Raw genomic sequence first — 14,294 nt, 5'->3', positions numbered from 1 at the left:
TTGCACACAAATGTTCATGTCAGCATTATTCACAATAACCAAAGGGTAGGAAAAAAACAAGTATCTATCCATAGATGAATGGAAAAACAAAATGTGGTGTTTCCCTACAATGAAATATTATTCAACCGTAAAAAGGAATGAAGTATTGACACTGCTACAACATGGACGAACCTTGAAAACATGCTAAGTGAAAGAAGCTAGACACAAAAGACCACATTTTATATGATTCCATTTATATAAAATATCCAGAATTGGCAAATCCTTAAAGACAGAGGGCAGATTAGAGGTTGCTAGGGATTGGGGAAAAGGGAATTGGGAGGGACGGCATAATGAGGTTTCCTTTTGGGGTGACTAAAATGTTCCGGAACTAGGTAGTGGTGATAATTGAACAATACTGTGAATGTACTACATGCCACTGGATTAACTTTAAAATGGTAAGTTTTGTTTTGTAGATTTTACCACACTAAAAAAGGAAAGAAAAGAGCTATACAAAGAAACTGTAAGGAAAAAGAAAAGGAAAGGGGAAAACAAAAGCTTTCTTAAAAACCCTTAGAATAAAACAATTCATGAGAATAAATGAACACTATGATCAAAATCAGCAGTAAATTACTAAAGTTAATGAAGCCATCACTTCTACAAACAAGACACACATGTAGCAATCCCAGGGTCAAGCAAGAGAGACCAAGACAACAGGAACAGCTGAAATGCAGGTAGCAGTGCTAAGAAAAACAGAAGCATCAAACTATGAAAATGGTTTCCTGTGGGAAAGGAAAAGGGAATGGGGATTATAGGCGCTCCTATCTTACTACAGAATTCACCTTAAATTTAATGATTAACCCTACACCATGTGAAGGTATAATTTGATTTAAAAGTAAATGTGAAACAATAAAATAGCAAAACAACAAAAACAGCCCAGACTCTTTTGGTACAATCACCTCTAAGACTATTTCTTAGTCATGCAAAATAACAACAACATCTTCGTTTTTTATTTTTACTCGTTAATGACCATTGACACAAGAAAGAGTTTATTCAAATATTGACTCATATAGAAAGTAGGGAAAGAACAGTTCAAATTAAACTATTAGTTTCATTCTAGATAGCTCAACCTCTTCTGTGACGTATGTGGGCTGAGTACACAGGTTGTAGTAAATCAAACACCCAGGACCACAAGGAAGGGGTATTGTGTGAAGATCAAAGATACTCAAGGACCCTTTTTTCTGACTGTGACTTTATTCTCTGTCTCTACCCAGTTCTAGTCAATCCCTCTGTACCTCCAGTCCTTGGTTTCATGGACATCACTAAGCATCTGAAGTGCAAGGTGCTGGGCTCACATCAAGTCCTGCCTTTGATTGCGAGTCTTTGTCTCTAGTTTAACAATGTGACCCGGGTCCCCCCTGCTTCATCTTTGCTACCTCTGTTTCTCCCTAGATCTTGATCTCAATGTGTCCAGCCAAGACATAATAATGTGATGACAACTTCTTCGCCTTCCTTTACTTGATCATTTATTTTTCCCTTTTTGACCTTGACTTTCAGGCTCATCTGTTAGAGCCTCAGACAGAAAGGCACAGCCCTTGCTCCTGGCAGCCATGAGTATACAAACAGCAAATGCTGGTCATCCAGTACTTCTCTCTAGCTGTTGTCTCTTACTGTATTGCAGTTTTATTGGTGTTTTAACCCACTTGAGCAAAAACTGCCATGAATTACTTTTGATTGATCTTCTACAGGACACGTTGCTATAACAGGAAGCACTCAATTCCATAGATTGCATTCATTCCAAACTACCTACTAGCTGTATCCCTTATATTACCAGGTTTTACTCAGTTTTATTACTTACAGTAAATATGTCTTCATGGCCATGAAATCAAGCTCCATCTGTTCCATAAAGATATATGGGGGCTGAACTTCTATGATGTCCATAAAATATATTATAAATCTGTGAGCTTGTCCCAGCATTTGGCAAGTCACTGGTGATTATGGAAACTTTCCATTTACCACCTATAAGAAGCACAAATAACACAGAGAATTACAACAACTTATAAAAATGGAAGACTCAGAAGAACAGGTCATCATAAAGCTGGGAGAGTTTAGGCTTCCCTGATGGCGCAGTGGTTAAGAATCCGCCTGCCAGTGCAGGGGACACGGGTTCGAGTCCACATGCCGCGGAGAAACTAAGCCCATGCGCCACATCTACTGAAGCCTGCGTGCCTAGAGCCTGTGCTCCACAACAAGAGAAGCCACCGCAATGAGAAGCCCACGCACTGCAAGGAAGAGTAGCCCCCGCTCGCCACAACTAGAGAAAGCCCACACGCAGCAACGAAGATCCAACACAGCCAAAAATAAATAAAATTTAAAAATAAAATTAAATTTAAAAAAAAATTATAAAAAAATGAATATCCTTTCTAAAAATAAATAAATACTCAATAAAATGACTATGTCCTACAGTGTAACTGGGAGAATATTTCTAGAAGATCTTTAATAAAGCTGTCATAGTTGATCATGCCTGGACAACAAGAGAGTCACTATATAAGTTCTCTTAAGTTCCCAGCATTTTAACAAAATATCTCCAATAGTCTTAGCTCTGACATATAACACTGGGTTGGCCCGAAAGTTCATTCAGGTTTTTCTGTAACATCTTATGGAAAAACCCAAACAAACTTTTTGGCCAAACCAATCTGTGCATTCAGAAGTATACCTTTTAAGATCTTTTGAGTTTAGGTGTTTATTTTCCAAAATTAAAAATTATGTAATAATTTATATAAACATAAAAATTGGAATCAGATAAGTTAGGAATTCAAAAGTCATCTGGTATAATTTCTTCACTTATTGTTTTAAGTATTCCTAATTAATAGATAAATTAACCTGAGTTCCACAAATGTTAAATAAATTTTGTATCATCCAGCAACAAATAAAAACAGTGCTAGAAAATGTATGGTTTCTGGTGAACATAACTGAGATTAACTAAACATCGTAACACATTGATAGTGGTATGATATTACTTCCTACAATTTTAATTTAATTTTGACAGGTTTCTTTGGAGCGAACATCAAGAGTTGATCAGTAAGAGAACTGAAGCAATGAGAAATTATGGTAATATACTCAAGCTGACATTAAAGAAGAAAGAATATGATGCATAAAATTCAGAACTATGGACTTAAATAACTTTCTACTCTTTAGGCTGTGATTTTCTCTCTCCCATATTTGAACTGAAGTGTATTTTCCCATCTTGATCCTTCAAATAGCAATCAAATTCTAGATTTAAATTTTACTTATACGGTACAATAAATATATGTTAAATGAATGTCTATTTTTTAAAATCCACTTTAAAACAGGAAATTCTACTTTATTTTTCCAACACATAGTAAAAAGCCATGTTAGGCCACCAAATCATCTTGGTAGACGATCAGTTAGTAAATAAAAACATCATTTTAAAAAATTGAAAGAGATGAATAGGCTATCTTTAACAATAGCAGAAGCAGCTAAATTGCAATTACAAACTACAGAGCTGGGAAAATCCTAGTTGTTTTATGTAGAATAACTAGTATGTTAGTGCTTGTTTGAATAAAATGAAATAAAGCTCTTCAGCTTTTTCTCTCTTAGAAATGCAGCAAAAGAGTTCAGGGGAGAATCAATACTTGCTAAATGTACAAGGACCAAATCAATAGGGAAAGAAATTGCATTTTCCAACAACTAAGACAGAAAAGGATGAACTGTATAGGAATAGAAATAAAAATGAAAATAATTAAATATGATGTCTGTTTACCACATGTTTTTAAACCATTTACCTCTTTAAATCATTAAAACCTTAACCTTGGGAGGAAATGTTGTAAAAACTGGAGCAGAATCTAAAGATCATGAACCGAGATTCATCTTTTTGTTCATATCTTCAGTCAATCGATAGCCAACAAGTCATTGAGTCACTACTGGGTGTCCAGTGTCATGGGCAGTAGTTGGAAATCACAGAATGATGTCTTGGTCCTCCATTAGCCTATAATCTATACGAGGTAGGAAGGCCAACACACCAAAAAGGAAGAAATATCAGAACATTCTTAAGGTAGGATTTTGGTGAAGTGGGCCCAGGTCACAGAAAAGTTAGCAAAACTAATTTTTTTTAATTAAAAAAAAATAACTGGCCAAAAAAAAAAAAATCAATAGAAATTAAACAAAGAAGGTACAAAACCTTGTCCTATAATCTTTGTAAAACAGAAGAGAAGACTGAGACACAATTTCAGGAATTTATAGGGCACCTAACACAGCTTCCTCAACAACATTATGGGAGAAAGAAGGTGAGTAGATAAAATTCTAAAAACCTTGTTAATATTCATACCCTATTAGGCTCCAATTTGAAAGAGTGGGTTGAAGGGGTGAGTAAATGGGCTGGAGAAAGACAGGATGCAGGGAGTGGATAAATAGCTTGATAAAAGATTCAAATTACCATAACATACGCAAAATAACTAGAAAATTTCAACAGCCCTTTATCTTTTAAAAAATAATTATTAAAATTTATAGTTAAGTCATTTTCACAAAGAACTACAGGCCCAGATGGTGAATTTTCTACCAAACCTTTAAGAAACAAATAATGCCAATCCTACACAAATCCTTTGGAAGAGTTCCCAACTCATCATGTGAGATGAGCATTACTCTGATACTAAAACCAAACAAAGGCATAAAAAGAAAACTACAGAGAAATAACCTTCATGAACATAAACGAAAATATTTTAACAAAAAATATTAGGAAATCAAGTCAACCACAACCTTCAGGTTTATCTCAGGAATGCAAAGCTTTTTAACATTTAAAAATCAATGTAATTCACTACATTAACAGAATAAGAGAACATGGATCTGATCACCTCAATAGATATCAAAAACAAAGCAGCTGGCAAAATGAAATACCCATTCATGATAGAAACTTATTACTGGAAATGATGAAAATGAGAAATACTCTTATTAGAAACTCAAGTAAAGGCAATTCTTGTTATAAAGTGACAGAGAACTTCACTGAATTATGCTCTATTATTCAGTGGGGGAAATAGTACTTATAGGTGATGAACTTACATGTTTACCTGAGATTTCCAGTCAAAATGTGGAAGGTGTGCCCTGGTTTCTCCTTGCTGCTTATGGTAAAAGTTCAAGAGGAAAGAGATAAATTGAGGAAGAAATTGTTAAGCAAAAAGGAACCAGCACTTGATGATCTGGAAAATTCTCAACCTATCCAGATATCCTGTTCTGGAAACAGAGCCAAGGGCCTGTGACTTAGGATCCACTCAGCCATCTCAGCAGAAGCCAGGAATACAGACGGAGTTTTCCAGGAAGAGATCCGTGGAGAACTCTTGTGTCTAATGATGTGAACACCCATGACATCCACTGAAGACCAGCAAGGTTTTCAAGAATTTCATTCCAGCAGATGAAAAGGGCAGAAATGGGATGAAATAAAGGAAGAATGACTCTGAGGGCAAAGACGGTGGAGTCACTGCCCTGGTGGGCTGAGGGGGCAGGGCTTCCACCCTGGGGGGCCATGAGGAGGGGGCTGCTGCCCCAGCAGGGCCCAGAGAACAAAGCAGTAAACCACAGGGGTTTATTCCAGGCCCTTAAATCTAATGGAATTTGCCCTGCTGGGTTTCAGACTTGCTTGTGACATGTGACTGCCTTTTTCCTTTTAATTTCTCCCATCTGGAATGGGAATATCTAGTCTATGCCTGTCCCGCCATTGTAATTGGGAAGCAGATAACTTGTTTCCTAGTTTCATAGGTCTGTGAATGGAGAGGAATTTGGGCCCGAGATAGATTACGCCCAGTGTCTCACCCATACCTGATTTAGATATCAGAAATGGGATTCCAAACTTTTTGAGATGATTATATAATTATATGATAAGTGATATTTTGGACATAAGTTGATCTGGCATGATTAAGACTTTGGGGAATGTTGGGATGTGATCAATGCATTTGGCATACGAGAAAGGCATGAATTTCCAGAACCAAAAGGAGAACTATTGTGAGTTAAACTGTGTCCCCAAAAAGATATGTTCAAGTTCTTATTCCTGGTACCTGTGAATGTGACCTTATTTGGAAACAGGATCGTTGCAGATGTAATTAGTTAAGGTGAAGTTACACTTGAGTATGGCAGGCTTAGTCTTTTAAAAAGAGAGAGGAGACACAGAGACAGAGACAGCGAGAAGAATGCCAGCAGAGATTGCAAATACACAGCTGCAAGCTGAAGAATTCCAACTTCTAGCATCCAGAACTATGACAGAATAAATTCCTTTTTTGCAAGCCATTCTATGTTAATTGTTGCAGCAGTGTTCGGAAACTAATATAAAAAGTGACTATATATGCAAACTGTGTTACCTAAATGAATACAACTCAGCAATTAAAAGACATGAACTACTGATACATAGAAAGATTTGGATGAATATCAAGCTTTATGCTGATTAAAACCCTAGTCACAAGAGTATACACTTTACGATTGCCACAACAAGTTCTAGGAAAGCAACCTTATCTGCAGTAACAAAAAGCAAATAAGTAATTTCTTAGGGCCAGGGATGGTGGAATTTTCTGCAAAAAGCGTGAAGAAACAATTTGGAATCATAGAAGTATTCTACGTCTTGACTGAAGTGGTAGTTCTACAGATGAACTTGGTTGTCAGCTCATCACACTGTAGACTTAAAATGTGTGCATTTTGTTTATATAAATTATACCTGAATACACTTGATTGTTTTAAACAGCAAATAAACAAACACTTGTAAAAGCCATAACTTAAACTGGTTAAGTTGGGGGTAAAAAAAACCTGCCACACAAATGAAAAAGGATTAATTTCTGTCATTTGCAAACACCTCATACAATCAATAAAGCAAAATTAAACGTGGATTTCACAACAGAAAAAATGGGCAAGAATACGAATAAGAAACTCATTAAAACACACACACAAGTAGCAAAGAAACTGAAAATATGCTTAACTTCGTTGTAACTAAAGAAAGGCGAATCAAAACAAAACATGGCTTTTCATCTATCAGATTGGCAAAATCTTTAGTTTTAGAATATCTAGTGCTGTGAGAGTGAGCCTTCTCACACACTGTTTGGCCTCATGTAGTTTCCTGTACCCTTTTAGAAGGGCAATTTGTCAATATCTATGAAAATCCACAATTCACATACCCTTTGATCAAACAGTCTTACTGCTGTAATCTACTGTACAAATATACTCACAAAGATACCAAACTATGTGTAATAAGAACATTTTTCAAAAGACTCCTTGGAAGAGTGAATATATCATATATCTTTTACCACAAAATGAGTCAAAGAAATAATGAAACAGCCACAGTGAAATGCTACACAATACAACAATGTTAAAACAATAACTAGAAGATGGCAGAGGAGTAAGACGTGATCACCTTCCTCCCCAAAATACATCAAAACTACATCTACATGTGGAACAACTCCTACAGAACACCTACTGAACGCTGACAGAAGACCTCAGACTTCCCAAAAGGCAAGAAACTCCCCACATACCTGGGTAGGGCAAAGGAAAAAATTAAAAACAGAGACAAAAGAATAGGGATGGGACCTGCACCAGTGGGAGGGAGCTGTGAAGGAGGAAAGGTTTCCACACACTAGAAGCCCCTTCGCAGGCGGAGACTGCGGGAGGCGGAGGGGGGAAGCTTCGGATCCGCGGAGGAGAGCACAGCACAGGGGTGCGGGGGGGCAAAGCGGAGAGATCCCCGCACAGAGGATCGGTGCTGACCGGCACTCACCAGCCCGAGACGCTTGTCTGCTCACCCGCCGGGGCAGGCAGGGGCTGGGAGCTGAGGCTCGGGCTTCGGAGGTCGAATCCCAGGGAGAGGACTGGGGTTGGCTGCGTGAACACAGCCTGAAGGGGGCTAGTTCACCACGGCTAGCCGGGAGGGAGTCCAGGAAAGAGTCTGGAACTGCCGAAGAGGCAAGAGACCATTGTTTCAGGGTACGCAAGGAGAGGGTATTCAGAGCACCGCCTAAACGAGCTCCAGAGACGGACACGAGCTGCGGCTATCAACACAGACACCAGAGACGGGCATGAGACGCTAAGGCTGCTGCTGCCGCCACCAAAAAGTCTGTGTGCGAGCACAGGTCACTCTCCACACCCCGCTTCCGGGGAGCCTGTGCAGCCCGCCACCGCCAGGGTCCCGGGATCCAGGGAAAACTTCCCCAGGAGAACACACAGCACACCTCAGGCTGGTGCAACGTCACGGCAGTCTCTGCCGCCGCAGTTCGCCCCGCATTCTGTAGCCCTCCCTCCCCACGGCCTGAGTGAGCCAGAGCCCCCTAATCAGCTACTCCTTTAAGCTTGTCCTGTCTGGGCGGGAACAGACGCCCTCAGGCGACCTACAGGCACAGCCGGGGCCAAATCCAAGGCTGAACCCCAGGAGCTGTGCGAACAAAGAAGAGAAAGGGAAATCTCTCCCAGCAGCCTCAGGAGCACCAGATCAAAACTCCACAGTCAACTTGATGTACCTGCATCTGTGGAATACATGAATACACAACACATCATCCCAAAACTGAGGCAGTGAGCTCTGGGAACAACTGTAGACTTGGGTTTGCTTTCTGCATCTAATTTGCTTCTGGTTTTATGTTTACCTTATGTTAGTATTTAGAGCTTATTATCATTGGTAGATTTGTTTATTGATTTGGTGCCTCTCTTACTTTTTTTTTTTTTTTTTTTGCAGTACGTGGGCCTCTCACTGTTGTGGCCTTTCCCGTTATGGAGCACAGGCTCCGGACACGCAGGCTCAGCGGCCATGGCTCACAGGCCTAGCCGCTCCGCGGCATGTGGGATCTTCCCAGACCAGGGCACAAACCCGTGTCCTCTGCATTGGCAGGCGGACTCTCAACCACTGCACCACCAGGGAAGCCCCTTTTTTTTTACATATATTCTTTTTTCCTTTTTCTCTTTTTGTGAGTGTGTATGTGTATGCTTCTTTGTGTGATTTTGTCTGTATAGCTTTGCTTTTGCCGTTTCTCCTAGGGTTCAGACTGTCCGTTTTATTTGTTTTTTTTGTTTTTCTGTTTTTCAGTATAGTTTTTAGTGCTTGTTATCATTGGTGGATTTGGTTTGGTTGCTCTCTTCTTTCTTTCTCTCTTTTCTTAATTAATTTTTTATTTTAAATAATTTTTTTCTATTTTAATAACTTTATTTTTATTTTATTTATTTATTTTTTCTTTCTTTCTTTTTTTTTCTCTCTTTTCTTCTGAGCTGTGTGGCTGACAGGGTCTTGGTGCTCTGGCCGGGTGTCAGGCCTGAGCCTCTGAGGTGGGAGAGCCAAGTTCAGGATATTGGACCACCAGAGACCTCCCAGCCCCACATAATATCAATTGGTAAGAGCTCTCCCAAAGATCTCCGTCTCAGCGCTAAGACCCAGCTCCACCCAATGGCCAGCAATCTCTAGTGCTCCATGCCAAACAACTAGCAAGAGAGGAACACAACCCCACCCATTAGCAGAGAGGCTGCCTAAATCATACTAAGTCACAGACACCCGAAAACACACCACCGGACACAGCCCTGCCCACCAGAAAGACATGATCCAGTCCCACCCACCAGAACACAGGCACCAGTCCTCTCCACCAGAAAGCCTACACAAGCCACTGAGCCAATGTCACCCACTGGGGGTAGACACCAAAATCAACAGGAACTATGAACCTGCAGCCTGCAAAAAGGAGACCCCAAACACAGTAAGTTAACCAAAATAAGACAGAGAAATACACAGCAGAAAAAGGAGCAAGGTAAAAACCTACCAGACCAAACAAATGAAGAGGAAATAGGCAGTCTACCTGAAAATGAGTTCAGAGTAATGATAGTAGAGATGACCCAAAATCTTGGAAATAGAATGGAGAAAATACAAGAAACATTTAACAAGGATTTAGAAGAACTAAAGAGCAAACAAACAATGATGAACAACACAAAAAATGAAATTAAAATTTCTCTAGAAGGACTCAATAGCAGAATAACTGAGGCAGAAGAACGGATAAGTGACCTGGAAGATAAAATAGTGGAAATGATTACCACAGAGCAGAATAAAGAAAAAAGAATGAAAAGAATTGAGGACAATCACAGAGACCTCTGGGACAACATTAAACCCACAAACATTCTAATTATAGGGGTCCCAGAAGAAGAAGAGAAATAAAAAAGGACTGAGAAAATATTAGATTACAGTTGAAAACTTCCCTAACATGGGTAAGGAAAAAGTCAATCAAGTCCAAGAACTGCAGAGAGTCCCATACAGGATAAAACCAAGGAGAAACATGCCAAGACACATATTAATCAAACTATCAAAAATTAAATAGAAAGAAAAAATATTAAAAGCAGCAAGGGAAAAGCAACAACTAACATACAAGAGAATCCCCATAAGGTTAACAGCTGATCTTTCAGCAGAAACTCTGAAAGCCAGAAGGAACTGGCAGGACATATTTAAAGTGATGAAAGGGAAAAACCTACAACCAAGATTACTCTACCCAGCAAGGATCTCATTCAGACTCAATGGAGAAATTAAAACCTTTACAGACAAGCAGAAGTTAAGAGAATTCAGCACCACCAAACTACCTCTAAAACAAAGGGTAAAGGAACATTCTCTAGGCAGGAAACACAAGAGAAGGAAAAGACTTACAATAACAAACCTAAAACAATTAAGAAAATGGTAATAGGAACATACATAGCGATAACTGCCTTAAAGGTAAATGGATTAAATGCTCCAACCAAAAGACATAGATGAGCTGAATGGATACAAAAACAAGACCTGTATATATGCTGTCCTCAGGGGACCCATTTCAGACCTAGGGACACATACAGACTGAAAGTGAGGGGATGGAAAAAGATACTCCATGTAAATGGAAATCAAAAGAAAGCTGGACTAGTAATTCTCATATCAGACAAAATAGACTTAAAAATAAAGACTATTACAAGAGGCACAGAAGGACACTACATATGATTAAGGGATCAATACAAGAAGAAGATGTTACAATTGTAAATATTTATGCACCCAACAGAGGAGCACCTCAATACATAAGGCAAATGCTAACAGCCATAAAAGGGGACATTGACAGTAACATAATAATAGTGGGGGACTTTAACACCCCACTTTCACCAATGTGAAAGATCATTCAAAATGAAAATAAATAAGGAAACACAAGCTTTAAAGCATACATTAAACAAATGGACTTAAATGATATTTATAGGACATTCCATCCAAAAACAACAGAATACACTTTCTTCTCAAGAGCTCATGGAAAATTCTCCAGGATAGATCATATGCTGGGTCACCAATCAAGCCTTGGTAAATTTAAGAAAATTGAAATCGTATCAAGTATGTTTTCTGACAACAATGCTATGAGACTATATGTCAGTTATAGGAAAAAATCTGTAAAACATACAAACGTGGAGGCTAAACAATACACTGGGCTTCCCTGGTGGCGCAGTGGTTGAGAGTCCGCCTGCCGATGCAGGGGACACAGGTTCGTGCCCCGGTCCAGGAAGATCCCATATGCCGCGGAGTGGCTGGGCCCATGAGCCATGGCCGCTAAGCCTGAGTGTCCAGAGCCTGTGCTCTGCAACGAGAGAGGCCACAACAGTGAGAGGCCCGCGTACCGCAAAAAAAAAAAAAAATACACTGCCAAATAACCAAGATTTCACTGAAGAAATCAAAGAGGAAATCAAAAAATACCTAGAAACAAATGACAGTGAAAACACGACGACCTAAAACCTATGGGATACAGCAAAAGCAGTTCTAACAGGGAAACTGATAGCAATACAATCTTACCACAAGAAACAAGAAACATCTCAAATAAAAAACCTAACCTTACACCTAAAGCAATTAGAGAAAAATACCCCAAAGTTAGCAGAAGGAAAGAGATCATAAAGAGCAGAACAGAAATAAATGAAAAATAAATGAAGGAAATGATAGCAAAGATCAGTAAAACTAAAAGCTGGTTCTTTGAGAAGACAAACAAAATTGATAGACCATTAGCCAGACTCATCAAGAAAAAAAGGAAGAAGACTCAAATCAATAGAATTAGAAATGGAAAAGAAGTAACAACTGACACTGCAGAAATACAAGGATCATGAGAGATTACTACAAGCAACTCTATGCCAATAAAATGGACAACCTGGAAGAAATGGACAAATTCTTAGAAAAGCACAACATTCTGAGACTGAACCAGAAAGAAATAGAAAATATAAACAGACCAATCACAAGCACTGAAATTGAAACTGTGATTAAAAATCTTCCAACAAACAAAAGCCCAGGACCAGATGGCTTCACAGGCAATTCTATCAAACATTTAGAGAAGAGCTAACACCCATCCTTCTCAAATTCTTCCAAAATACAGCAGAGGGAGGACTACTCCCAATCTCATTCCACGAGGCCACCATCACCCTGATACCAAAACCAGACACAGATGCTGTAAAAAAAGAAAACCAGGGCTTCCCTGGGGGCACCGTGGTTGATAGTCTGCCTGCCAATGCAGAGGACACGGGTTCGTGCCCCAGTCCGGGAGGATCCCACATGCTGCGGAGCAGCTGGGCCCGTGAGCCATGGCCGCTGAGCCTGCGTGTCCGGAGCCTGTGCTCCGCACGGGAGAGGCTGCAGCAGTGAGAGGCCCGCGTACCGCAAAAAAAAAGAAAGAAAAAAGAAAAAACAGAAAACCACAGGCCAATATCACTGATGAACATAGATGCAACAATCCTCAACAAAATACTAGCAAACAGAATCCAACAGCACATTAAAAGGATCATACAGCATGATCAAGTGGGATTTATCCCAGGAATGTAAGGATTCTTCAATATATGCAAATCAATCAATGTGATAAACCATATGATCATCTCAATAGATGCAGAAAAAGCTTTGGACAAAATTCAACACCCATTTATGATAAAAACTCTCCAGACAGTAGGCATAGAGGGAACTTACCTCAACATAATAAAGGCCATATATGACAAATCCACAGCCAACATCGATCTCAATGGTGAAAAACTGAAACCATTTCCACTAAGATCAGGAACAAGACAAGGTTACCCACTCTCACCACTATTATTCAACATAGTTTTGGAAGTTTTAGCCACAGCAATCAGAGAAGAAAAAGAAATAAAAGGAATCCTAATCGGAAAAGAAGAAGTAAAACTGTCACTGTTTGCAGATGACATGATACTATACATAGAGAATCCTAAAGATGCCACCAGAAAACTACTAGAGTTAATCAATGAATTTGGTAAAGTTGCAGGATACAAAATAATGCACAGAAATCTCTTGCATTCCTATACACTAATGACGAAAAATCTGAAAGAGAAATTAAGGAAACACTCCCATTTACCACTGCAACAAAAAGAATAAAATATTTACCTAAGGAATAACCCTACCTAAGGAGACAAAAGACCTATATGCAGGAAAGTATAAGACACTGATGAAAGAAATTAAAGATGACACAAAGAGATGGAGAGATATACCATGTTCTTGGTTGGAAGAATCAACATTGTGAAAATGACTCTACTACCCAAAGCAATCTACAGATTCAATGCAATCCCTATCAAACTACCAATGGCATTTTTCACAGAACTAGAACAAAAAATTTCACAATTTGTATAGAAACACAAAAGATCCCGAATAGCCAAAGCAATTTTGAGAAAGAAAAACGGAACTGGAGGAATCAGGCTCCCTGACTTCAGACTATACTACAAAGCCACAGTAATCAAGACAGTATGGTACTGGCACAAAACCAGAAATATACATCAATGGAACAGGATAGAAAGCCCAGAGATAAACCCACGGACATATGGTCACCTTATCTTTGATAAAGGAGGCAAGAATATACAATAGAGAAAAGACAGTCTCTTCAATAAGTGGTGCTGGGGAAAGTGGACAGCTACATGTAAAAGAATGAAATTAGAACACTCCCTAACGCCACACACGAAAATAAACTCCAAATGGATTAAAGACCTAAATATAAGGCCAGACACTATAAAACCCTTAGAGCAAAACATACACGTAACACTCCATGACATAAATCACAGCAAGATCCTTTCTGACCCACCTCCTAGAGAAATGGAAATAACAAAAATAAACAAGTGGGACCTAATGAAACTTAAAAGCTTTTGCACAGCAAAGGAAACCAGAAACAAGACGAAAAGACAACCCTCTGAATGGGAGAAAATATTTGCAAATGAAGCAACTGACAAAGATTAACCTCCAAAATTTACAAGCAGCTCATACAGCTCAATAACAAAAAAACAAACAACCCAATCCAAAAATGGGCAGAAGACCTATATAGACACTTCTCCAAAGAAGT

General features: G+C 39.2%; 1 protein-coding gene across 1 annotated transcript in view; it reads right to left on the bottom strand.

The window, feature by feature from the left end:
* LOC101317476 (RP1 axonemal microtubule associated) overlaps positions 1–14,294 on the bottom strand; it is a 303,982-nt gene that overhangs the window by 158,029 nt on the left and 131,659 nt on the right. The window contains 1 exon segment of the mRNA XM_073794757.1: positions 1,835–1,995. Coding sequence (XP_073650858.1) covers positions 1,835–1,995 — 161 coding nt within the window.

The sequence above is a fragment of the Tursiops truncatus genome, chromosome 17 (genome assembly GCF_011762595.2).
Source record: "Tursiops truncatus isolate mTurTru1 chromosome 17, mTurTru1.mat.Y, whole genome shotgun sequence".
In the NCBI taxonomy this organism is placed as follows: domain Eukaryota; kingdom Metazoa; phylum Chordata; class Mammalia; order Artiodactyla; family Delphinidae; genus Tursiops; species Tursiops truncatus.
Note: the sequence above shows the minus strand (reverse complement) of the source record. Positions and strands in the feature narration are given on the sequence as shown.